Source organism: Lissotriton vulgaris, chromosome 2_1 (assembly GCF_964263255.1).
Source record: "Lissotriton vulgaris chromosome 2_1, aLisVul1.2, whole genome shotgun sequence".
Taxonomy (NCBI): domain Eukaryota; kingdom Metazoa; phylum Chordata; class Amphibia; order Caudata; family Salamandridae; genus Lissotriton; species Lissotriton vulgaris.
Window position 1 is genome coordinate 1692594857 of NC_141687.1, and position 27688 is coordinate 1692622544.

The 27688-nt window shown below is 41.7% G+C and overlaps 1 protein-coding gene across 1 annotated transcript in view; it reads left to right on the forward strand.

Moving 5' to 3' along the window:
• The window catches only part of LOC147733112 (uromodulin-like), a 584922-nt gene extending 575032 nt beyond the window's left edge, over positions 1-9890 (forward strand). Inside the window, exons 9-11 of the mRNA XM_086955813.1 lie at positions 848-917; positions 4579-4611; positions 6469-9890. Of these exons, the coding sequence (XP_086811939.1) occupies positions 848-917; positions 4579-4611; positions 6469-6533 (168 nt within the window). The 3' untranslated portion in view covers positions 6534-9890. The remainder of the gene's footprint in view (positions 1-847; positions 918-4578; positions 4612-6468) is intronic.
• Positions 9891-27688: the final 17798 nt, after the last annotated feature.

A 27688-nucleotide genomic window follows, 5' to 3' on the forward strand; every position in this document is an offset into this window, starting at 1 on the left:
TGAAAAAGGAAATCTGGGATGGTCTAATTCTGTAACGTCGGTTGGCAGCCATCTCCAACAGCATTGAGGCCATCAGCTGCAGTGAGACCAGATCTTGCAGGGGACCCAAGGTTTGCAGAGGCAGGACAGTTGAGGTGGTGACCCGGAGATGGAAAGAAAGCCAGCACCTGCTGGAGACCTTCAGAGCAAGTTCTGATGCAATGCGGAAAGCAGAGTTATTTGTGCTGGGAATTAAATACACTGGGAATGATTCTTGACAATATACCTTGTTTACTTTGTAATCATCGGTGATTAACGTATTGTAGGCAACCGTGTATACGAAACAGACTGTGTTTATATTAGAATAAGTGGACAATTTTTACTAATCCTCCCGTGCATAAGGTGATGTACGTAACCTTATGTTGGGAATACTTGGTGTGAGCGACTGTACGGTTGTAATAGGTGACAGGTGGGAAGCGGGAAGCAGTCCTGGAAGGCGTCGGTCGCCTGTGTGATGGGTGAGGTTTCTCGATGCCCTGTAAATGGGGCTGGCGCGGGAGAAGGTGCTGATTGTAAAAGAATGCTGTATATAAGGGTTCCCAAAGGAGAAGAGTCTCCACACACAATAAGAGCATCGGCTGAGTTTGGGATTCAGATGTGAATGGGAAGTGATGAGTGGGACGTCTCATATGAGGGGCGTGCCTGTGCGAATTGACGCGCCATGTGACAAGAGTATCGAAGATGAAGTGATGGCAGAACGTGTAAGTGGGGGATTGGATGTTCTCGATGCAAGATCGTTCCAGCTGTGGCGGGGGCTCCTGATGTGAAGTGAAATCCTAAGGACTCTACTTTTTTTCTTTCCTTTTAGTGTTCTCAGACTCGTTCTGCTAGCGACCGGGACTCTTTCACCATTCGGATGCCTTCAATTGGCATTTCAGGTATAAAATATTGCTTAAATATCGTGATACATTTGCTGCTTTGTAGTAGCTGAACACCAGTGGGCTGCATTATGTAAATTGCTGGCTGTTGCTTTTTGTTTGTGGTCTGTGTTAATGTGCAAAGAGGTGTAGATTTACCATATTGCATATATCATGTGTGTGCTATTTTGCTCCATTTCTTTATGTGGTCGGCGTTGTTGTGCAGCAGCAAACGTCAATGTGCATATTTAGAATACAAAATGTTATATATTTTTTTTCTGGTGCCCAGTGCTTGCCTTGGGGTCCTGGCACCTTACGTTTCGGGCTAAGATGCACTGGCAATGTTAAAATACACGTTTCTTATAATCTGAAGGTAGCAGTCAAAATTATCTTGTGCACCCAGGATGCTTTCGGCTTCTGACAAACCAGTTAGCATAGGGCCACTGTGAAGCTTTACAGGATTTAAATTCAGATTTCACCAGTAAGAGTTATGTCTTCCTGCGACTTGAGTCTCTCTTGACCAAGAGGCGACTCTAGATAGGGACAACTAAGCTGCTGAGTGAATTTTCAATGATCAGGATCACTGGTTCCTGTTCAATGGTTACCAGTTCCATAACTGGTGTAGAGCTTTCTAGCAGTATAATTCCAAGTGAAAGAGGCATTTTAAACGTAGAGACAATCCACCCAGGAAAGGAAGTATTTTCCTAGGCAAATGCCTGAATAAATGCCGAAGGCTGGTCGCATTATTCACTCCAATTGTCAAAGGAAAAAATGACTCCTCTTTGTAGCCATTATTTTAGCATAAAGTACATGTACAGTGTAGTTACAGTTAGGTCAGAGTTTTTAGAGGGATTTTTGTTTTGCCATTAACTTTGGTGCCGTTGACCAATCTTTATAAATCATTAACAAAAATGTCCATCGACCTCAGGTCTTTCCGGAAAAGTTTTGCGGTGATCCTCGAAATGGGGAAGAAGTAAATGGAAGGCCCCACAATGTTAATTTCATATGTTAATCCAGATAGAACAATTTGGTTGCAGGTACAGAAAAAATGGCTCAACAGAATGACACCAAATTCGTTTTCTGGAACAGTGCGTTTAAATTGATGCTTGTGGCAGTGATGAAGGGGGTTAAAAAAAAATAGGAATACATAGGTGGTTGGTCCAGCAGAAGTCACGCTCGGGACCTGCGGCTGCCCCACTGTACCAAAAAGTAACAATAAAAAAGGTCCCACTGATTAACAGGGTGGGCTTATTCTCTCGTGCAATTCTGTTCGGCGGTTTGGGCTGCTGGGGTGTCTAAATAGTCTGTGGGAATTAACATGGTAAATGCACTTTTTTTGACCCCCATTTTCTTGACCAATATTTGACGGATCACCCCGAACATGTCCATGCACATCAAGACTCATTATCATACTTTTTTTGGGAAAACTTTCTTGAAGTTTCGTCAAACAACGCCAAAAGATATATGCAGGTCAAAAAATGCTTTTTCTATAGTAGCATGATCCTAACTACACTGGGAACCGCCAGTAATATACTGAAAAAACACAAAGGTTAATTTAACTATAACTCAGAGCCATGCCATTCACAGTGCTGTCATCAATTATGTCATTTCAGAGTCATCAGTTAATGGCATTATTGATGTCATAGAACATTTTATAAGTGATGTAATTTGTGAGGTGATAACAAGCAGTGCACGGCGAGGCTATGAGTTCTAGTTTATTCAGTTAACTATGACTGGTGAATTTCAGTGTCTTTTTTAGTGTAAAATGTTATGATGTAGGAGACATTTTAACCTAACTATAATGTCACTTTAATCTTTGATTTTTTTCAGGAAATATTAAAGATTTTTTTTAATGTAAAGTAAGATATTATTATTCCACCCAACTATAATGTCACTTTAACCTTTGTTTTTTTTTACAGTGAAGTTCAATGTTTTTTTAACATAACGTAAGATTTTATAATTATGCATAACTATTTCAACCCCCGTCATACACAGCATTTTGCCAAGTGCAGTGTGAGGTTGGCAGCCGGGCCCTCTGCCCAACCTCCCGCAGGTGGTCAGTCCCCTACCACGCCTTTGCCGCACCAGAGGCCAAACCTTCACAGGTCACCAAATACCCCTTCACGCAATCTTTTTTTTAAGAAACATTCTCTCTGTCCGCAGGACTCTTACAAGAAATGGCCAACCAGAAAATGGCCAATGGGAAAAAAGACCTACACAACAAATCAGATCACTCCATTATTAGAAGTTGCGTGCCCTCAGTAATCTCTTGAGACCCTTGTGAAACTCTCAATATCCCAACCATCCCTCTATACATTTTTAATCTTAATTTCTCAAAAACTACTGAGCAGATGCACACCAAATCACAAAAAGCATGCCTTCTAGGTGTAGATCTAGCTTTCTGCCAAAGTTGGTGTAATTCCATTCAGCCATTTTGATTCTAGTGCTGTCTAGGTTTCTCTATGGAAATTGCATGGGGAAATTGCATTTTGAGACACACCCTCCCCCCTGTTTTTATTTGGCTGCAGCTTGATGTATAAGCCCAAAAATTTCCAGGAAAAAGATAAGATAGCTGAACCTTTTTAAAGAAAGGTTTTATGAAGATTCAACCATGTGGCACCGAAGTTGTTAGAAAAAAAAGCTTCTACCTGTCAATCAAATTGCATGGCCATGCCCGGATATCTATTAATTTTGATCCCTAATTTCTCAAAAACTAATGAACGTATTTATACCAAATCACAAAAAGCATCCTTTGTGAGTTCAGCCTTCTGCCGAATTTGCTGTAATTCCGTTCAGTCATTTTTCCTGAATTGCTGTTCAATTTTTCTATGTAAACTTTCATGGTAAAAGCATGTTTTGTGACCCACCCTTGTTCTCGACCCCTGCTTGATGGATCACGTCAAATCTTTCCAGGAAGTTGATGAGGTGGATGAGACTTGTTTTAGGACCATTTTATGAAGTTTCATCAAACAGCACCAAAGTTACTATCAAACCCAAAAATTGATCTCTTTTGATACCATGGTCCTAACTATAACTACCATGTGGTGACATCCACTGGGTAATATACAGAAATATATAGAAACACACACACACACTTTCTTAAAATGGTTAATTCATACTTTTTATGAATATGTGCATATGCATCTATATATGTATATTTGGGATATAGATGTATGCACACAAATATATCTAGTCAGATGAAAACATGTTTAGCAAACAACACTGCTGCTTTGCACTGAAAGGTGGTTGGACACATTAATGTGTGTGGCAAAATGCAATATTTTTTTTCCGTGCGGATTCCTTCTACATTCAACAGTTTTCCGGGTGGGATACAAGGAAATGTACATAAAATTTGCAGATATTAGCAAAAATGAGATCAGAAAAATCAGTGACAGCCTACTATGTCATGCCTTGGTGCATCAGCATGGCAGTGCTCGGGCATTATAGCTCTACTGGCAGAATCGCTCTATAGAACTATTGGTACACATTCATATGGTTTCTCTTTAGCACTGGTTGTGTGGCGTCATTATTGCGCCTTAGATGCAGAACCCTTCCCTATAATATTGTTTGTGCAGCATCAATAGTCACTGCTTGAAACTTCTCAGGAACTACAACTTCTAAATTTTGACCAAAGTTCAAGGAATAAAATAAAAGATAATGCTCTTTTTTTGTTTCTTTTCAGCAAACCTCGATTGGAACTCTGGATCACACGCAGGTAATCAACACATTGCGTTTTGCAACCTTTGTCTATCATTCTCCTGCCTGGTGTAAATAGTATCAACCTTAGTCTAAAAGTTAGAGATGTGGCCTTGAGGGAAGCGCCGCTGACTTTGACACTGTGGAACCATATTCATTCCCTGGCCTCTGTCAACATCCTGTGAAGCTGGGCAAATCATTCAATTATCCTGCGCCTATGTGTAACCCATTCAGATGATCATGTAAAGTTCTCTAATGCCATTGAGCGAGGTTTGCCCTATTTAAATTGCAAAAAGAAAAAATTGAATCATGAAGCACACAGATATATCTGAATGGCAGCATTCTTGCTAAATACTAAGGGCCTCATTTATGAGAAATGACGCATTGCTGCGTGAAAGCAGCGATGCGTCACTTTTCAGTGCGCACTCCTTGCGTCATGATTTATGTGTCATGTTTATAATATGATGCATCATGTCTCAAGGAGTTACAGATACGTCAGTATTTCTGACATATCTGTAGGTGCAAAAGTGACGCATTGCTGCAGTGTATCACAAAAGTGACACAACTCCAGCAATGTGTACTTTCACATGGGCAAGTCCCATGTTGTTAGTGCCTGCGTTAGTCTTATGCCTGCCATGATGCAGGCGTAAGATTTTGACGCATTAACGGCCGAGAAATGGCGCAGTGAAATCTTATAGATTTCACTGCATCACTTCCATGACCCTTTCTTGCGTCAAAACGCCCCCCCTTGCATACATTATACCTGGCGCAGGTATAATGCGGCACAGGGGTTTACAAAGTGACGCATCTACCTAGATACTTCACTTTGTAAATATGGTGCAACAAGGCGCATTTTTTGCGCCACTGGTGCGTCACAAAAAGTGACGCACCAGCGGCGTAAAAATTACGCACAGCCTCATAAATGAGGCCCCAAGTGCTTGATTCACAAACAAAAACCTACACTTTTATGTAAGATCACCATTGTTTGCTATTCACAAAATAATTTTTCTAGTAGTAACTTTAAGACAACGGAGTTTCTGCTCATAAAATGATAGGCTGGTCCTATCTTTTAATGTGCAGAGATGTCGCAGTCATAAAGATACTACAAGTAACACACCTTTAATAATAGCAACTATAAACTAACACAAAAGTGTAACCAGACCCTGTGACTCTCATTACGAATAGCCTGTAGATTCCAGTGGGTCTAGTATTGGAAATTCCCAGCCTCATCAGAATTAAATGTTTTTATTTTTCACATGGGGGGGGGGCAAAATATCCATGTAAAAGTCTGATGCAAAACATGGGAATTGGTGCGGAAACACCAGTTCCCACAAATTATTCCCCAACAAATGTTTGTACTCCCTGTTAAATCCCACCACCAGAAATACCATAGTGTGGAAATAGAGATAATTTTAACGAGCCCTTTGTACTGTAGCCCTGAGATGTTTGTCACCTTTCTCCATCGTGTACATAAAGGGTGCTTTCTGGTCGGCATGGAGGGATGGCAGGAGACAGGAGAGTACATCCAGTGATCACTGATCCAACGATCCTGGGCTCAAGGGCAAGCACTTTCCACAGAAAAGAGAACTGAAGCGTGGCTGCTCTATGCAAATCATGGGTTGTCTTTGGGATAGCTGGGCAAGGGTTAGTGGTTTTATCAACTGCTCTGCTTCCGCAGACTGCCCTCAGAAGGAAGTTAGGCCTGGTTCAAGTAAAATTACAAATCCTCCTGAAGTGAAGTGGTCAGAGGACTGGGGCTCAAAAATGTCAAAGAGAATGATGGGGACATGTGGGCGATATATCCCTGAGATGTTTTTGCTTTCTCATGTTTTGAGTCATCACCTGAACATTATCGTTTTTTCTCTTTTGCTTCCAGATTTCTCCCTTTGGACTGTGCTCGGGAGCTCTCTGCTGGCACTACTCAGTTTAAAGATGATTTGAGAAACACTGACCACTCCAAAGGCTGGATATAGACCCATTAGAGAACATTCACAATTAACAATGTACACATTTTCCGAGATCTATTCGAATTTTTGTATTCTGCCTGTGATGTAATGCACAGGAATCTGATTTAAATGTATTTATTGTCTATATGGTTTAGGATTAGGTTAGGTTTAATACTAGATACTGTCTCCTCTATCATCATTGATCTGAGCTCCATGTTACTTGCACAAGGCAGGCTGGAAGAGACTGTATGCTCACCTGTAAATGGAGAAAGTTGAGAACCGACCACATAATCGTTGAACAAGCTGTATGAAGATAGTCTACACCCGTCTGTGAATAAAGGAAAAGGAAAACAATTAATTGATATAAATATTGAACTAGATTTAGGGATGGGGTGATTGCCATCTCTCTGCAGTCACTGGAGCAGTAAACATGACATAATGTCTATGGTAACTCAAGAACCCGGCGTTTGAAACCACATCCTGCAGCCAGATGAAAGAACACTTGCCCATTGCACCAATTTACCACATGCTAAAGTCAGGTGGTTATGAAGTTAACTGTTGGCAAGGGCAAAGGTTGTAGGTACCAATAAAATATTGTTGTATATTTCCGTGACAAAATGGCAACTGTACAATGCATGAGTCAATGTAGTGACACATACACAATATTATTCGAGGCAGTGCAAAATCTTCCCGCTGGGGACCACTTAAGATATGCAACTGGTTGGTACACCTGTGAGATATGTCTGCTCTTTCTTCTTCATACTATGCACTTTCTTCCACGAGATCTGACATCTCTCTGCCATTGCATCAAAGTATTTATCCCCCCCTCCTTTAGGTTTCTTTTCCTTCTCAATCTTTCACATATATATCTTTGATTCTCTTGCACCTCTTTCATTCCTACCACTTTGCCCTTTTTCTTGATTTGTCTCACTCCACTCCCTTCAATTGCTACTGCCTTCTAGTTCCCTAGAAAGTTTCTCACTCTTCCTACATCCCTCCCACTAAAACATTATGTCGCTCTCTCATTGTCTTGAATACCTGTTTGTGTTTCTATGTAGCTCTTATTGTCACTGCTGTTTGTTCTCTGTGCAACACTATTCCTTGAGTTTCACTTCAAACATGTAGACGTGATTAAAGTCTCTGTATAGTCCACAGTGTTGCACGGCCCTTTTGACATTGAACCAGTCTGTGTGTCCTGGGTGATAGCTTTCTTCTTTCACCCATGCTCCCCAGTCCCTGCTGTTAAGGCTCCTCATCAATATACTCCCTCATTACTTACTGCCTCACCCTCAACTGATTCACTCCCCTCTACTCCTGTTCTCCGATTTCTACATTGCTTCTCTCTCCACTGCTGCTTCTCACAACACCTCAACCAATTCCCAGCCATTGATGCTCTTCACCAGAGCCTATCCAGTTTTCCACTCATTGATGCTTTTCCACTTGCCTGTTGAGCTGCTCCATCAATTGCTGGGTCCTGCATGCCCCACTGGGTCTGGACCCTTTGTTGCTCCTCCCCACGACAACAGTGCTTTTCAATCTTTTGCTACTTCCAGTGCCACCCCACTGATTATCCAGAAATAGAATCTCCCCAAGCACTCCACAATTTTCATCATGCTTTCACTATTTAACTTGTGACAGATTTTTATTCACATTTTCTGGGGCAATCTCTGTCTCTGCACAAACTGTCCACCTGATTTTCTACCCTTTCATGCATTTCTCCATGCTTACCATACAGCTGCTCTACAGGTTGCCATTTCTGCCACTACTCTCACTCCTTCCCTCATTATTTCTCCACCCTACATGGGTCACCACTTCTACTCTCTTCAACTGTTTCTACTCGTGACCACTGCCACTCTCCCTTTAGGTGTGCTCTCCCATGTTCACCTGTTCATCAAAATGTCTGCTTCTTTCCATGCACCACAAAGATCCATTAGTCCTTTACCTGGGGCCTCCATGCTCACCCTCTACACTACCCTTCTGTGGCTTCCATCCATGCTCACCCACTCTTTCTCTTTCTCTTCCTCTTTAATCCCTTGTACTAACCACCTTTGCTTTTCCCTCTTTCATCAAATACATCTCTTGTCCATTGAAGCTGATTTTCACTTTGATTACCACCACTTCAATCTCCCTGTTCAGCTGCATCTTTCTACGCTCACAGTCTCTTCTGCCTCCCTTAGCTGATCTCCCCAGTGCTCCTCTTTGGCTTTTCACAAGTCATTTCAATTACCTTGACCCCCTGTCTCTCTTTTCACCTGTGCTCCTTTCCAATGTGCTTGTGCTCATGCTCTAAGAATCAGCTGCTGCTCTAGTGCTCCCATTCATCTTGGTCTGCCCACTTTTATCTTCCCAGTCAGTTGCTTCTGCCCAAGCCTGGGCAATCCTGCTTCTCCTCCAGCACTGCTTCTCCCTATCTTCAGGTCATTTTAGGTAGGGTGTCCTCTCTTCCATGAATACCCCTTTAGCTCTTTCCTGCCATGCTCCCACAATGCTTTTCTCAACAGTTGAGCTAAATCTATGCAAGCTTCCCCATATCCCTGCCGTCCTAGGCCTCACAAATGCCCTTGTTTCTCTGCTTCTGTTTTAATGGATTTCCCATATATCCATATTCCCTATCTTGCCCTGCACAGGATTTCCATCTGCCTATAAATCCTTAGGTAGCGTGCACATCTCTTTATGCCCTCTGAAGACATCTCGCATATTTCCAATCTGTCCAGCTCCCTCTCTCTCTCTTTACCTTCGCAACATCTCTCCATTGTCAGTGGTTTCTCTACTTTCAGTCTGGCATCTCATCTCCACGGTCTTCCCATCCTTGCTGCTCTCTCACTGCTTGCGCCCTCCATGAATGCTTATGTTCTTGCACCCTGGCTATTCATTTTCAACTCGTTCCCTGTCAGCAGATTCTCTGTGGTGGCCCCAGGGCTTCTTCTCCCCACAGAATTTTTCCCGTGGACCTGCTTCTGCACATCCCCTTCTGCTTCTTTCCATCTTGTTCTGCTGTTCTTTGCATGTGCCCTGCTGCTCACCCTCTGCACCTTTCTGCAGGGCCACCTATGGCCCTTCTTTTTCTTCAGCCATATCTGTTTCCTCCCACCCCTTTTCCGAGCCATGATGTTGTGCTTTGGTGTACTCTTAACCATTCTATTAATGAACAGTTCTTAGGTCATTGGGATACACTGTTTTATGATCCAGATTCTGCCTTATTCTACAGTGCGAACCCCTTGGTGTTAGTGACTCCCGGGCCGCTTTGGGACTTTGGTGATGGGGATTAAATGATACATGTTGGGGATTCTATCTCTGAAGGTCCTATGTATGTAATCATTTAATAAATGTATTAAATATATTTTCATTATCAGCAAGTGCTGCCGTTGCAATTTGTGTGATATTTGATCATCCATGCGTCAAAAGTGTAAGTTGACAGGTAGAATGAACATCCTCAGCAGTCTTTTCCTGCCATCATATCGTCCTAATATGTTTAAGGGATTATTAAACTACAGCTGGTGATTGATGCCAAGACCCCATCCCCTATATTAAACATCTCAACATTTGTTGAACATTTACTCACGCATATTTACATAAGTTAAGTAAAGCAGAGACACCTTAAGAAAATGTGCCAACATTGACCCCTTTCTTTAATTGAAACAGTCGACTCAGTTAATTAGCCATTAGCAAAGCCAGGTGTTGTAGGCAATTGCATATGTAAATGATAGATTAGTTTACAAAATGCCTACAATCAAACATATAAGATTAGCAAACATAACTAACTTAAAATCATGTTTAAGTAACATCATTTGATTCGATGCCTCCGAGACAAACCGTGGAAGAGACCAAACCATACACAACAAATTATCAGAAGAAGCCTGCACTCTAAATGTGTGCCGTGGAGTTCAAAGAAAAACAGAAACTTGCATTTATTCAATACTTAAAATACAAACTGAAAGCAGCCATTTGCTATGGTTCTTTTCCGGGGTGGACGTAGAAGAGATGATAGGAGAAATTCCTCTGACCTAAATCTCACCTCCGCCCATCCAATTGCCCTGTGACTGTCACTCCATTAAGGTGGGGGGAATTAGTTGGAGGGCTTCTCCAGAGACTGAGAAACTGGTACATTGAGAACAATGATGCACTGGAAAACACACAACATTCCATGAAGATGACCCCTAATGCCCACGTATAGAGCATTCACCAGCTTTATGTCAGGCGTATTACACTAAAAAATATGCCTGACATGAAGCTGGTACATCTCCTGCCGTGTTGCTCTGCAATTAACTATATGTAGCCTCTCTTTTAGTAATCTCCTCTCCCCTGACTTTGATCCACCTTCATAGCAGTAGAAGTCGCATTTCTTGAGGAATTGGTGAAGAATGTATGTATGTGTGTACAGATGTGGGATTTCCGCAGCACAAAACTAGCTGAAGGGCAGTACAGTGCTGTACATGGTCAAAGGCATAGATACAGTGAACATGTGACTGTCGTTGATTCCTTTTTACTGCATCGGGATGCAGTGTTCTTTAAAGGGGTGCATCTTTAGTTATTCCCTAAAATGGAGCTAGTATGGGACAGTCTTGATGGATACAGAGGTGTTGGGTTCATTGAAAGAGAAGGTCGGTTGCCTTGTTGTTGGCATTTAAGATGTATTTGTCTCTGGTCTGCTGAAGTGACTGCTTCTGTGCTGAGAGACCCTGTTGATAGGGAATTTGTCCTCCATGTTCAGAGGGGGTGTACGCTGTGATGACTTTGTGGATGGCACAGCTGGCTTTAAAGATGGTTGTAGCAGGACAATGGAAGATAAAGAAGTTTCTATCATTACAAATATAAATTGTATTTAAATAGTTCTTACCACCCCTGACGAGGCAATGAAGCTACTTGGGGCGAGTAGCAAGCTACTCCGGTACCAAAAATTACAGTTAAATAGTTAGTAGATTAGTAATATGTGCTTCCTTTTTAACTTGTTGATTAGTTGTGATAAGTTTGCGCTCGCAAGCTCTCATGCGTTGTTGTGTTTATATCTAGGACCCTAATTCCATATTCCCGATTTATGCCCTTGTGAGGTTATAATCAATAATATCCTGATAAAGGCATAAGAATCAGATCCATATTCAGTAATAGCCCATGCAGTCCACAGCACGGCTAATCCCATCGACTCCTAGAAAGCACAACGCGTTCTTTAAACAAACCAAGCCTCCAGCAGCCCAGGAAATCCCCCCTGCTTTTCTTTTGATTTGAACAAGAACTCCTGAAGTCCAGAAAGAACTGTTAGTTCTTAGTGACGTCTTATGTCCAACCTAACGTCAAACCCAGCACCTTCCAGGTATGAAATACCAACAGTTGCCTTAAGCAAACACACAGTGGTTTGGAGCAGAGTGGCCATCTACTTGCCCGAGAGCCCAGCTGATGCAAGAGCCCTCGGAAGCCGCCCCTCCCGTTTGACCAACTAAGAGAGACGCTGTCTTTCTCTCCAGCCGAGAAAATCCAGCTCTGGTGTTTCCAGCCTACCCCTGCAGGTTGCTGGGATATCGAGTCCTGAGGAAAGAGATACCAGACCTCCCACATTCTATTACCAAGGTACGGAGCTGACTAAACCCTTGAGAGAATTCTTGATGCATATTCTTGGCAAAATAATCTTAACCAACTTAACTTAAACTGCTACTTACTCATCCCTTCCCAAAGTATTAGGCTAAGGTAAGGTACACCGGGGTAGGCTTAGTTAGAAGCACCAGTTCAGTACGTTAGTCAATGTATTCATGTATGTATATATTTTATCCATTTTAAAGTATCATATGGCTAAGAAACCATATCAATGCTTTTACAGTATTATTTCCTAATACTACTTTTACTGTACGCATTTTACTTTACTTTAAGTATTGCAATTGTGTCAATTCATTTCTCTTGCATGAGAAAGAAGACTGCTCAATAAATAACACCTTTTATTCAAAACGCCCTTCTCTCTATTTCTCTGCATTCTGGTGAAACTAAGTATGCACTACTGACTGAGTGAAATAGCTGTCTATTGTTTTCACACGACTCTAGAGATACACTCGGTATACAACTGTTACAACGAAGTTTTTACCACGCACTACCATTACAACGCAGGCATTACCACGCATACCATTTCAACGCATTGCGCTGGGGGGCGCTCTAGGATAGGGAATAAGTATAATTTTATATCCAACACCTTCCCCAGTGTCCACGGGGACTGGAGTTGGAATATAAAATTATACTTACCACTATCCAGCACTTCTAAGCGCTATGCGTTGTAACGGTATGCGTTGTAAATACCGCGTTGTAATGGTATGCGTGGTAAAAGTATGCATTGTAACGTCATATATCCATACACTCTTATTCTGAGGGAGCAAAGTCGTCATGTTTATGTGGTTGTCGAAACTGAACCCCTTCTTGTCTGAGCCAGGGAAGCTCATCCCTCCCTATTCATTCAGGAAAGTTTCCAGTGACCTCTGAGCTAGCTGGCGCAAACCTAAATTAAGTTTAACATAGTCAGTAGAGACCTAGATGACCTCAGTCCTGCGTCTACACTGCTGTTTATGTCATTCCAATGCGCAGAGCCTATAGAGAAAATAGGAAATACACTACATGGCGCCCAACGTTTGGTAAGGCGATAATCTAATGCAAGACAGTAGAGTAACTCAGTCGTGCTTTTTCACACAGACCCATTTTTCCCGTAAAAACTCCAATAGACATCTGGAGTGGGTGAAAGGTTAATATCCGCCGGAACTTAGTAGGATGAGAATCCTATGTATTAGTTTTTGGTTTGATCAACGTTGAAGGATACAGTGTTCCAAAAATATTTTGCACCTAATCTTTGTTTCCTTGAAACTCGATCTGCAACAGAAAACTTTCAGTCAGTAAAATGTCAGAAAGTGACGAAGAGAGAGAAAGAGAAGCCTTAGCAGCTCGACTCTTGGAGGAAGACACAACCCTCCAAGATAATGACCTGAGTATTATAATCAATTCGGTCAATATAAGAAGAACTATAACTCTTACACTTATAGAAAATGGACTGACACCACAAGGTGATACAGTCATATTCGTGGTAGAGGCACACGAATATCAGCAGACAGAGGTATTCTATTCATGGATATATTTCCCAGCAGCACACGCTGTGACAAAAGATTTCCACTATTACAAAATAGAGGAACCTCCGGATGAATACACTCCTTTCGAGGACGTTGAAATCCCACTAAATTACCAAGAGCACCTGCTCTGGTTTAATGGCACCCTAAAACATAATAATCACATCACCAGGCTCGGTCCTCTAGGAAGACCAGAAGCAACGGGGCCGGTCCTATGCAACTATGCAACACACCCAGACTACGAAATGATGTCAAGCGAAGAACTCCTAGTTAAACTAAAAGAATTAACAAAGGCATATAGAGAATTTGTTCAATTGGCAAGGGATGATATAAAGAACCTCCAGAAATTGAAGGAAACAGATATAGCAGACCAACTATTTGAACTTGCCAGAATCGTAGAAAAATCCTATGAAGAGCTAGGAAGAGATAGTTTGGGTGGGAAACCGGTAAAACCCCAACTAACTGAAAATCCAGAAAAAACATTTATTAAAAATAAATTAAAAACTCCAAAAAAGAGTTGGGATGGTAATAGACAATCCACTCCCAGGGAAAAGCATTTCCAGTCCAGAGGAAGGATTCCTCAGCGTAGAGAGAGATCTCCAGGCCGAGAAGACAAGTCTCCCCAAAGGGAGCCCTCTGAAAAAAGATATAACCTTAGAGATAGGGATAAAATAAGAAAACCAGACAAATATCAAGATGTTGATACACGTCCCTCTCGATCCTTCTCACTCAATCTTTCTCGATCTTCCTCATAGAAATCGGAAAGAAGAGAATGGTCAGAACACAGAGAAGAGCACGTCAAGTCCAAAGACAAGGAACCTGCTCATCAAAGTAAAAAATTACAATTTCCCAGAAAGAAGGTAGCAAGTATTAAGATTAAACATGCCGAGAATTCTGAGGACACAACTGAAAAACGGAGAGTGGGCACAGAAAATGCTAGACGACGCAGCAGAAGTGAGCATAGCTTGAAAGATCCTGATGAATCTTCTGGAGACAATGGACATGAATGAGTACATTCAGGTAGAAACTGCAGACACACAAGTTAGCGTGCCCCATAAACTATATGAAATAACATTACGTATAGAGGGAGATAAAACTAGGAAGATAAAAGGTCTCTTTTGGGAAAAACTTTAAAAAGGCTATGACATTCTGTTAGCTGAAAAAGACTGGCCACCAGAGTTTGTCAGGGAGTGTCCTCATGGCGAAGAAATGATTATGCCTGCCTTCTCGAATCATATCCCGATTCATAAAAAATACACATTGGCAAGAAAATGGGCAGTGGCCCAAGCTCCTGCCTTATATAAAAATCATGTATGATGGGATGAGGATTCACCTCACCACAAAACCAGTTAAAAAATCAGCCCACTGCACAAAGGCAGTACCCAGTTAAACAAGAAGCTAAAAAGCAAGTCAGGGAGATCTTATACCAACTTGAATATCAAGGGGTGATCGAAACATGCACCTCTCAAATGAATAATCCTTTGTTTCCTGTCTCCAAGCCAGACGATTCATATTGTCTAGTTTTGGACTACAGACACCTTAACTCCTATTGTAAAACATTTGCAGTACAAAACTCATATAGTGCAGCACTAATGAATAACATTGTGCGGAAAAAATATAAAACAACATTAGATATCTCTAATGGATTCTTCTGTCAAAACATTGCACCTGAAAGATGGTATTTGACCGCTTTCTCAATAATTGGATCGCAAAAACAATTTTGCCGACTACCACAGGGATTCAAGAATAGCCCAGGATTATTCTCAGCAAGGGTAACAGAGTTACTACAAATATATGATGATGAAGCATTATCATATGTCGATGACATCTATCTCACAGATGATGACCTGGAGACTCACTTAAAAAGGGTGAACACCATAATACTTGGGTTCGCGTCAGAGGGTTAAAAAATTCAACTTTAAAAAGTCACGAATTGCCCATCTAACTGTCCTGTTTTTAGGATATGAATTATCAAGTGAAGGTAAAAGTCTGGCAGACAACTTCTTAGAGAAATGTGCTGTACTCCAAGCACCAAAAACGCTGAAGAATTTACAATCAATACTAGATTTCCTGAATTTCGGAAGAACATACATTCTAAATTATGCTGAGAGGGTTAAACCTCTCTATGAATTAATAAGACCAGATTTCAAACCAACCAATTGGACTCAGAAACACACAGAGATTTTGAGATCATTGCAAACAGACATGTTAACAAAAACAAAATTAAAAACTCACGAAAACATACGCAATCTTGTAATCCGAGTCATCCCAGGAAGATGCGGATTCACATACCTGACCTCTACTGAGGGAGAAACGGTACCTACTGATTACAAATCTCATTTGTACACTGAAGCGGAAATGAAATTCAGCTCTACAGAAAAAATTATCACTGCGGTTCAAACTGCTGTAGCAAAAGAAAGATTCCTAGCCCAAGGAAAAAGAATAGCTGTTTTCTCATCAGAACCAGCCCTTGAGGCGTTAACAAGTCCACGTAATCTGATTAAAGTGGCCTTAGATCCGAAATGGATAGAATGGGAAAATTATTTTGCTACAGAAGACGTGAAATACTATTTTGACCAAAATCTGAAAAAACTAGATGATCTAGTATATGAACGAGAATATCCTCTGCCAGCTGAAATTCTGCCTATAGAACAACATACCTGCGTAATCTATATGGACAGATTCGCACAACACTACGATGTAGAAAATAAATCCTATGATGCAGCGTGCGCGATTCTTAAAGGTCGCTGGCGCTCTGGTAAATTCAAACCAATGATAACCAAAACTGAATCACTCAGGAAATGTTCAGCTCAGCGAGCTGAAATAAGAACTTTAAAGATGGCGCTTGAAAATGCTGATCGCGAATTCCCCACACTAATAGTGTGCGATTCGTATTTCTGCATCAAATCATACAACAGTGACATGCAGACATGGATCAAAAAGGTTACAAGGATGACACAGGCGCTACAATAAAGCATAAAAAGCTTTGGGAACAAGTAGTTCTTGTAAAGAAACAACTACAAAAGACTCACCTGATACACGCATGAGTCATCGAGGTGATGGCGTTCACGTTGTAGGGAATTCATTGGCTAACACAGCCACAGCGGAAACGGTTCAATCGGCTTCCGTAGCCACTGAAAAGCATTCAGAAAAACAAATAGATGGAGAAACCATGCTGGCAGTAAAAGCCTCATCAAAAGGCGATTATGCAGCATTACCTCTCAACTATCCACTCAGTAATACATACATAATTGATGCAAACTCCGTTCCGTTTGCTCGAATCCCTGGAGTGGGGGATAGGGTAATTCCAAACACGAACCGGAGAATCTTCTTACTACAAGAAGTACATATGGGGTTGGGTCTGAGGCACCAAGAGATCCTGAAATCTCTGATGGAACTACAATCGGAGTACTGGTGGCCGGGAATGAGCGTAGATATCTACTATTTTGGAAAAAATTGCAAGGACTGCAACAGAGATCGCAGTTGTGAACCGGACCAGCCTGTAGCCCAGATACCACTATTAGATAGCATCAGGCTATCTATAGCGCAGAAATCCAGTCGGAGAACTGCATCCCATAATTAATAAAGACTTAATTTACTTTAAAATGTGGCCCCAGCACTCGGCTGACGCCAGAACTGTTATAAAAGATTTGAGAGTCTATATCGGCACATACGCAATTGACATGCTATATTTTGATCAAGGTCCTGCGTTTAGCTCTCGAGCTTACAAAGAGGCCAGGAACAGCATGGGCATCGCATTGGGGTACTCTTCTCCCTTCCATCCTGAGGGAAATGTGGTTGTGGAAAGAAAAAACCGGGACATAAATCAATCTATAACGGCAAGGGTATTAGGTTCGGGTGATGGGTGGGTCAAACATTTAACAAGTGTCCAACGTAGTCTTAATAATCTGCCAAGAAATTCTCTGAAAGGTCTCACTCCAAACAAACTATTGTTCGGAACTAGAATGCTTATTGAGGATCTTGATAGTCACACTTCAGTGGTAGAAGTAAAATCCTTTGATATCAAAGTTCGTTTGGCTGTTTTACAGGATTTAAATGAAACAAGAAAAAACCTGAGTAACATGACGTTGAAAAAACAGCCGAAAGCCACTGAAGAAAAACCACCTGTCCCAGCAAGACCTGTCTGGATTCCAGAGATTGGGGATCTGGTCAGAGAAAAGATCGCGGTAAAGAAGGAATTTGGGCCTTCTTACAGAAAAGCAGTACCTGCCTTAGCTATCAGCGGAACAAGATCAGTTGTACTACCGCCCCTGGCTGGTAAAAGGGAGAACAGAGTTGTATCCATCGACCTGGTAAAACCAAAATCATGTGGCCAATAATAAGTAGTAGGCCAAGTGGACTCCCAAGAACTAGCAGAATATCAAAATTTGCTACAATCCAAGAGGCTCATACTGAGAGACTAATCACATTTGATAAACCTGCAGTGAATAACAAAGGACTATGCAATAATGCCATGGAACTAGTGCCTCTTGAAACCCAAATAACGACAGTTCGTCAAGAAACACCAGTCTACAATGATGTAGCTTCTGACTATGCTAATGAAATAAAGAAAAATGCAAAAGCAAATGAAAATCCGGAAAAAATTCCAACAATTGACAGAACTGCATCTGGCTACTTCATCAATTTCGACAACTTCTCTGAAGATCCAAGCGAGCATGAAGAAACACCTCCAACAAAAACTTTCAAAGACAAAGTAATTGAACTTTTTCACCAACTAAAAGAAACATATCTGATTTCACCATGGATTGAATTTTGGATTGTGTTAGGTGTACTTACTCTCCTGCTTTGGCTCATCATGGTTCTCTGTTTGGGAAACTTAATTGATGGAAAATATAGTACAATGGACACAGCATGTCAGAACATCAACTTAGTCCTAAAGCCTCACACATCCTCTCACGTCGAGAAAAGAGAACTATCATCTGTGAACATCTCAGCCAATCCAATACCCGGTGCGGTAGCATGGGACAGAACTGATTATGACATATTTGGCCCGGTTGAGCTCTTGAAATATCCACATCAGTTCAAGGTTTCAATAAGTGACTTTGTGACACCAAGTACATTCTCAGATGATTGGGACTTTCAAAACATTAATAATATGATGTCAGATTTAGTAATGCCAGCAAAATTTACAGAACATGATTACTTACAGGGTTCATCGAATTATGAAGAGTTATACTGTTATAGCCATTATGGTGATCACTGCATAAAACTGCTCAGCCTAGAAATGTTTTATTTTATAACCAGTGGGAACACTGTCCAACTCCACCAAAAGGCAGTTCCAAAACGTTTTATGAGAAATTCCAATACTTCTCAGGGTTTAATAACAGTGATCCAGAAACATTTTATTTCAAAATATTAAGTAGGACAGGAATGAAAACAATGTTGACAAATACTAAACTGATTTATTCGGAAAAATGTTATGACAAAATGTCTACATTTGGTTTTGAATTTTGAAAAAACACCATTGAAACAAAAACGATCTGGGGTTCCAAAGATTGTCAAGTACAAGGCCTAGAAGCATTATTTAGGGCCTGCATGATCCCAGAACAAATGATGTTGTTGAATGACACAATTCAACAAACTACTTGTCTTGGACTAGCTAAGATAAAAAATTGAAATACACCGTCTATTCCGAAACCCATAACTGATAGTGACAGCACTACAGATGTGGAGATAGACACATCCCATATTTTACACCAAAACAGAACACATCCTGATTGGAAAAAGTGGTTGATCTGGCCAACAGACACAAATAACTGTCAAAATAGGTTCCTGAACAAAACACAGGGGTTAAAAATGACCAGACCAGACCCTAGATACTCCCAGAGACAACATCCAGGGATAGTTACAACATACAGTGTAGGGAAACTATGCCTTGAGTGGCTAGAGAAATCCACACTGGCTGAAATTAAGCAACACTGGACTTTACTTAAAGACGGTGCTGACTTGCGTGATTTCATAATGGGACCACACAAACAGTGTCAAAAACGTTTCATAGCATCCGGTATATATGCTGCGTACAACAAGCATGGAAGGTAATTCAAATTGAGACAGCAGAAAAAATGTGAGAAATTGATCGTATAAATTTGGAAAAATCACTTTCTGTTGTGGACAATGGGTTAACGACTCTGTCCTCCAGAATATATTCACTGGACAGCATTGTATCATCTGCTTTTGATATAATAGAGCAGGACTTACTAATTTTACAACATGGTCAGTCTCAATTACGTTCTATTGTACAGCATTGTTGGACATTGCAAAATCTGCGTTCAGGCTACGTACCATGGCGTTTAATCAACACAACGTCATTATTCCGTATCTTTAACCTTACTGATAAACAAATCAGTTTGGCACAAAAAGGAGCAGACTATACGATTCTGAGCATTGAAAAACTCGAGAGATTACCTTTGACAATGTCAGAGAGACCTGTCATTGAATGGATAATACATGGAACGATTACAATTCCGATAACAACTTTCCAGTTTAAATACTGTCAAGAGTATATACCTGCAGGCCAGTATGAAAGGTTGGGTAAAGAATACATCAAATCAACCTGGGATTTACCCTATACACACAGACATTATAGTGAAGGGAAAAAGGAGGTATTTCTTAGTGGTAAAAATTGTAAAAAATCACTAAGTGGTACACTTCTGTGTCAAGGTATTAATTTGCGTGGAGCCTGCGAAGGGTCTTCAAATAACCTTTCATGTCACCTGCATGGCACGCCTGCAAAACAGATAGAGCCATTTTTTAGACCACTTTCTAATGGCAGCTACATTTTAATAAGTGACCACAGCTGTTGTGGCATGCTGCCAGGAAAAGCCTATCTGACAACTGTAACTTCCACGGCCGTTTGCTGTATGCAAGTATTGTATCCACACAGCAATCCAAATATGGGGGCTGCGTTATGGCCTCGGTTGAATATCTCTTCTATTCGAATTGATACTTTAAGCAGAATGAAGTCTATTCTTTTACAGACAACTGTGACTTTAACGTCATCAAAAGAAATGTATGATCTGCAAGTGGCAAGGACATCGGCAGAGATACATTCCCTTTTATCGACAAATTGCCCCGTGTCTTTCGTAGAAATACTAAGCCAAATCTTAAACATGTCTGATACCAGTGCCATCGCACATGTATTTAAGACAATTTTTTCGGGACTGTTAACACCCTTTGAAACAGTTCTGGGCATCTTCCCGAATTTTGTCCATTCTGTCTTTGGCGGCCTACCCTTAATCTTGGGACTCGTGACAGGAATTTTATTTTTGCTCCTTCTGCACTGATATGGCAAGCCAATCCACAGACAAGACTCTAGCAACGATGGAAGAAACTATCCTAGCAAAACGAGGACCTTAGTGATATGGTCTCTGTAGCAGACATCGAAGCACAGGTATGATGCAATCTTGCCAGATCGGTCTGAATGAAAGAAACCAGGTTGTAGTCAGACCGATCTGGCAAGATTGCATCATACCTGTGCTTCGATGTCTGCTATGCGGAGAAGAATGCGTGTTGGACGTCTGTCTTACACTACAATCAGCAGTACCAATGGATAGCGATACTTTGCTAGGTCCTATAACGACTCATGCATCGTGTTGTCCCCAGCGACTACCAATTCTGATGACGGCATTCGTTGAGACTTCACCACTACGAATAGGTGGCGGTGAAGTACGAGAGGAAAGCAGCACCAAACAGGTACAGCCTTCTGTGAGCATTGCTGATCCAACCATCGATGATAGCAATCATGCAGAGAACTGCACAGTTGCAGTATTTTCAAACTTGGTCGAACTTTCACCGGATGTGGTAGACCAATTTTTTGCTGGTCTGTCTGAAATAATGTTCTCTCCAAGCAATGAGAATAACTCTTAATAAAAACAATGAGCACACAGCGTTCCCTGAACTCTGAATTCGGCCTTCAGTTTTAATAAACAAAGCTACAGAAAAAATTTGGAACTCATTTTCCCCTGAAAGCGAAATCATTTTTGCCTATTTTTCAAAATATTTACCTTTTTTTTGGCACATGGTACTCTGCTTAAAGTAGAACTATTCTTAGAGAACAGAGCTTCTATTTTTAGGATACTAGAGACAATATTTTACCTCAGCCTCTAGCACATACACAGCAATTTATATAAATATGTGATAAAATAGTCTCAACCTTCTTTTCTGAATTTAGAGCCATTTCATGTGTAATTCTCGCAATTCTTTCAGCTGATATATATATGCATTTATCTGAATGATGACACTGCTTTAAAAGCGTGCAGTACCAACACTCATTTTCGTGTATTTGCCTTATACCATTTCAAATGCGAAATATGTATTTTGGGGTGGGTCGGAAAACACACATGCATCGTTGAATGTTTACTATTGGTTCGTTTTTTAGTAATGATGGACATCAATCCGTGGAGTGGGTGTCGTGTTTATATCTAGGACCCTAATTCGATATTCCCGATTTATGCCCTTGTGAGGTTATAATCAATAATATCCTGATAAAGGCATAAGAATCAGATCCATATTCAGTAATAGCTCATGCAGTCCAAAGCACAGCACGGCTACTCCCATCGACTCCTAGAAAGCACAACGCGTTCTTTAAACAAACCAAGCCTCCAGCAGCCCGGGAAATCCCCCCTGCTTATGTTTTGATTTGAACAACACCTCCTGAAGTCCAGAAAGAACTGTTAGTTCTTAGTGACGTCTTATGGCCAACCTTACGTCAAACCCGGCACCTTCCAGGTACAAAATACCAACAGTTGCCTTAAGCAAACACACGGTGGTTTGGAGCAGAGCAGCCATCTACTTGACCGAGAGTCCAGCTGATGCAAGAGCCCACGGAAGCCGCCCCTCCCGTTTGACGCACTGAGAGAGACGCTGTCTTTTTCTCCAGCGGAGAAAATCCAGCTCCGGTGTTTCCAGCCTACCCTTGCGGGTTGCTGGGATATAGAGTCCTGAGGAAAGAGATACCAGACCTCCCACATTCTATTACCAAGGTACGGAGCTGACTAAACCCTTGAGAGAATTCTCGATGCAGATTCTTAGCAAAATAATCTTAGCCAACTTAACTTAAACTGCTACTTACTCATCCCTTCCCAAAGTATTAGGCTTAGGTCAGGTAGACCAGGGTAGGCTTAGTTAGAAGCACCAGCTGAGTACGTTAGTCAATGTATTCATGCATGTATATATTTTATCCATTTTAAAGTATCATATGGCTAAGAAACCATATCAATGCTTTTACAGTATTATTTCCTAATACTACTTTCACTGTACACACTTTACTTTACTTTAAGTATTGCAATTGTGGCAATTCATTTCTCTTGCATGAGAAAGAATACTGCTCGATAAATATCACCTTTTATTGAAAACACCCGTCTCTCTATTTCTCTGCATTCTGGTGAAACTAAGTATGCACTACTGACTGAGTGAAATAGCGGTCTATTGTTTTCACACGACTCTAGAGATACAGTCTTATTCTGAGGGAGCAAAGTTGTCATGTTTATGCCGTTGTCGAAAACTGAATCCCTTCTTGTCTGAGCCAGGGAAGCTCATCCCTCCCTATTCATTCAAGAAAGTTTCCAGTGACCTCTGAGCTGGCTGGCGCAAACCTAAATTAAGTTTAACATAGTCAGTAGTGACCTAGATGACCTCAGTCCTACGTCAACACTGCTGTTTATGTTATTCCAATGCGCAGAACCTATTGGGAAAATAGGAACTACACTACAGCGTTTTGTCGCACTTGAAGTACTGATAGAATAATAGAATAATAAAAGTGGATTAGAACAGGAAAGCTGTGAATTGTTATTAGGAGTAGTGGACATTTGTACCAGTTAGTTGGACTAATTGCATAAAAAGCAGCAGAAAGCTTGAAGAGGATATTTGGGACTTCATTGTAGTCAAAGAGAGAAGGGATGGGACAAAGGTTGAACGGAATTACATTTTGTAGCTTTTTTTCCTTTTTCAATTTTTGATTATTTTTTGTAAACAAATAGCTGAAATTAACAAATACGTGTATTGAGAAAAAATCAACAATATATTTATTTATATGTATATTTAAGTTATTCATACAATGCAATATTTTATAATAATGATTGATTTATTTATTTATTTGATTATAAGCAAAAAAGAGCAAGCATTATAATACATTAAGATACCATAGAGCTACATTAAAAAAGACATCATTAAAAATACGACCATTCCATGTCACTGCATACTTTGTTGTTTGTCTAGCTTCTGCATAGATGACTATGCATGAAGATACAATCTGTAGCACATAAGGAGTTCCAGTACCGCACATATGCCAAATAAGAAAATAAGTCTTCAAACTTAAGAGAGATCTAAAAATCAATAGTCTAAAATCAATGTAAGGCATTTTCAGATAAGCTCCCACATAATGATATCAGAGTAGTCTGACAGCATACAAGGGAAATAAAGTTCAGGCTTACACTGATAAAAACCACAGGTTGTAGGAACTGGTACTAGGTACTTGCATCTAAAAGTATTAGTATTAGAGATTTTGTATCTAAATCCAGATTGTCCATAAAAAGTACAACATTCTCAACTAATCCATTAGATGTTCGAAGAGCAATACCACATCACCATTGTAAAGTAAAGCAGATGCTGGATTAGCTTTAACCATTGGTAGTTCTTTACCTTTAATGGTGAGAAATGAGTTTAGCAAAACCAAAGGGGATGATGGACGGAGTGTTGAACATTGCAAGCACTCACCCCCAGTCAACTGATCTGGGTTTAATCCATCATCATTGTTTAGCTCACTCTGCCACCCCAGTTCAGACAGGGCCATATGCAAATCAGTCTGACCCTGTGCCTCATGGGAACAGTCCAGACCAAACTGCCAAGCCATGTCTTCCCTGGACCGCAAACAAGCATCCTTGGACCAGTTTCTGGCTAATCAGTCGTCAACCCGCAGGCTAGCTTGAAACCAGTGGCAAAGTGAACAAAAGACCCACATCTGGGCATACCCTACCAACTAAGGGCAAACAAAGCAAAACCAAAGGGGATGATGGACGAGTGTTGACCATTGCAAGCACTCACCCCCAGTAAACTGATCTGGGTTTACATCCATCATCATTCTTTAGCTCACTCCACCACCCCAGTTCAGACATGGCCATATGCAAATCAGCCTGACCCTATGCCTCATGGGAACAGTCCAGCCTGAACTGCCAAGCCATGTCTTCCCTGGACCGGAAACAAGCATCCTTGGACCAGTTTCTGGCTAATCAGCCATCATCAGTCAGGCTAGCTTGAATCCAGTGCAAAGTGAGCAAAGGACCCACATGTGGGCATACCCTGCCAACTTAGGGTGAACAAAGCAAAACCAAAGGGGAAGATAGACGGAGTGCTGAACATTGCAAGCACTCACTCCCAGTCAACTGATCTGGGTTTACTCCATCATCATTCTTTAGCTCACTCTGCCACCCAAGTTCAGACAGGGCCATATGCAAATCAGTCTGACCCTGTGCCTCATGGAAAAGTCCAGACCAAACTGCCAAGCCATGTCTTCCCTGGACCGGAAACAAGCATCCTCAGGCCAGTTTCTGGCTAATCAGTCGTCATCAGCCAGGCTAGCTTGAAACCAGTGGCAAAGTGAACAAAGGGCCCACATCTGGGCACACCCTACCAACTAAGGGCAAACAAAGCAAAACCAAAGTGGATGATGGACAGGGTGTTGAAAATTGCAAGCACTCACCCCCAGTCAACTGATCTGGGTTTAATCCATCATCATTCTTTAGCTCATTCCGCCACCCCAGTTTAGACATGGCCATATGCAAATCAGTCTGACCCGGTGCCTCATGGGAACAGTCCAGCCCAAACTGCCAAGCCATGTCTTCCTTGGACCGTAAACAAGCATCCTGGGACCGGTTCTGGCTAATCAGCCGTCATCAGCCAGGCTAGCTTGAATCCAGTGGCAAAGTGAGCAAGCAGGGGACCCATGCCTTGGCATACCCAGCCAACTTAGGACAAACAAAGCAAACCAAAGGGGATGATGGACGAGTGTTGACCATTGCAAGCACTCACTCCCAGTCAACTGATCTGGGTTTAATCCATCATCATTCTTTAGCTCACTCTGCCACCCCAGTTCAGACAGGGCCATATGCAAATCAGTCTGACCCTGTGCCTCATGGGAACAGTCCAGACCAAACTGCCAAGCCATGTCTTCCCCGGACTGGAAACAAGCATCCTCTGACCAGTTTCTGGATAATCAGTCGTCATCAGCCAGGCTCGCTTGAAACCAGTGGCAAAGTGAACAAATGACCCACATCTGGGCATACCCCACCAACTAAGGGCAAACAAAGCAAAACCAAAGGGGATGATAGACGAGTGTTGAAAATTGCAAGCACTCACCCCCAGTCAACTGATCTGGGTTTAATCCATCATCATTCTTTAGCTCATTCCGCCACCCCAGTTTAGACATGGCCATATGCAAATCAGTCTGACCCGGTGCCTCATGGGAACAGTCCAGCCCAAACTGCCAAGCCATGTCTTCCTTGGACCGTAAACAAGCATCCTGGGACCGGTTCTGGCTAATCAGCCGTCATCAGCCAGGCTAGCTTGAATCCAGTGGCAAAGTGAGCAAGCAGGGGACCCATGCCTGGGCATACCCAGCCAACTTAGGACGAACAAAGCAAACCAAAGTGGTGATGGACGAGTGTTGTCTATTGCAAGCACTCACCCCCAGTCAACTGATCTCGGTTTACATCCATCATCATTCTTTAGCTCACTCCACCACCCCAGTTCAGACATGGCCATATGCAAATCAGTCTGACCCTATGCTTCATGGGAACAATCCAGCCTGAACTGCAAAGCCATGTCTTCCCTGGACTGGAAACAAGCATCCTTGGACCAGTTTCTGGATAATCAGCCATCATCAGCCAAGCTAGCTTGAATCCAGTGCAAAGCGAGCAAGGGACCCACATCTGGGCATACCCTGCCAACTTAGGGCGAACAAAGCAAAACCAAAGGGGAAGATAGACGGAGTGTTGAACACTGCAAGCACTCACCCCCAGTCAATTGATCTGGGTTTAATCCATCATCATTCTTTAGCTCACTCCGCCACCCCAGTTCAGACATGGCCATATGCAAATCAGTCTGACCCTGTGCCTCATGGGAACAGTCCAGCCCCAACTGCCAAGCCATATCTTCCCTGGACCAGAAACAAGCATCCAGGGAAACGGTTTCCATGCCCACAAGAGTATGGGCAAGAAAAATGTGTTTGTTTTGTCCCTCCGAGAGCCATGAACATGCTCCAGTCTGGTGGGAGCAGAGTGGACGGAATTTGCGTAATCGCGTTACGCAAATCTCTGCGAAATTGTGAAAACTTGGAATTGTTAGTTTGCGATGCTTTTTCACTGTTCGGAATTGCTGTTTACATGTTCGGGCAGACGCGAACACGCATTTGAGAACGCGAACAAGCAAAACATTTTGTGAAGTCACGGAACATAGAATTTTGGGCAATTTCGCGTTTTCCGCAGAACACGAAATTACCCAAATTTTGCAAATTCCGCAAGCGGAACAGAATTTACCACCCAGGCCTACTATAGATGCCATCTATATTAAAATGCAGATTGTTTTTGTAAATGGACCCCATCCTATAATCTCTGAGATAATCAGAAACAGCTTTATTGTCATGTTTCCTAGCTTTCTCAATCTGTGAACCAAATTGATTGGATCAGTTCCATTTCTGTCTTTGGCATATGTTAGAGTAGACAAAGGCAGTTTGGCAAAAAAGTGACATCAATTCTCTAAAGGTGTCCTTCATAAGCATTTCCAGCGTATCCCAGTCAAAGTGCCTATGTCATTGCCACCACAGTGCACAATTATGAGGTCAGAGTGTTGGAGATGCAAAAAGGATTTAACCAATGGCCTCAATTGATGCAACTTTAATCCTCTCTGTCAAATCCATTAATGTCTACATTTGGCAAAGCTAAATGTTTGTCAATAGCTCTGCTTTCAGCACACCTTTTCAACCAGAAAATATAACAGTGTCCCACAATCCACACTCTAAGCATCTTGAAGGGAGGTCTGGATGCACTCC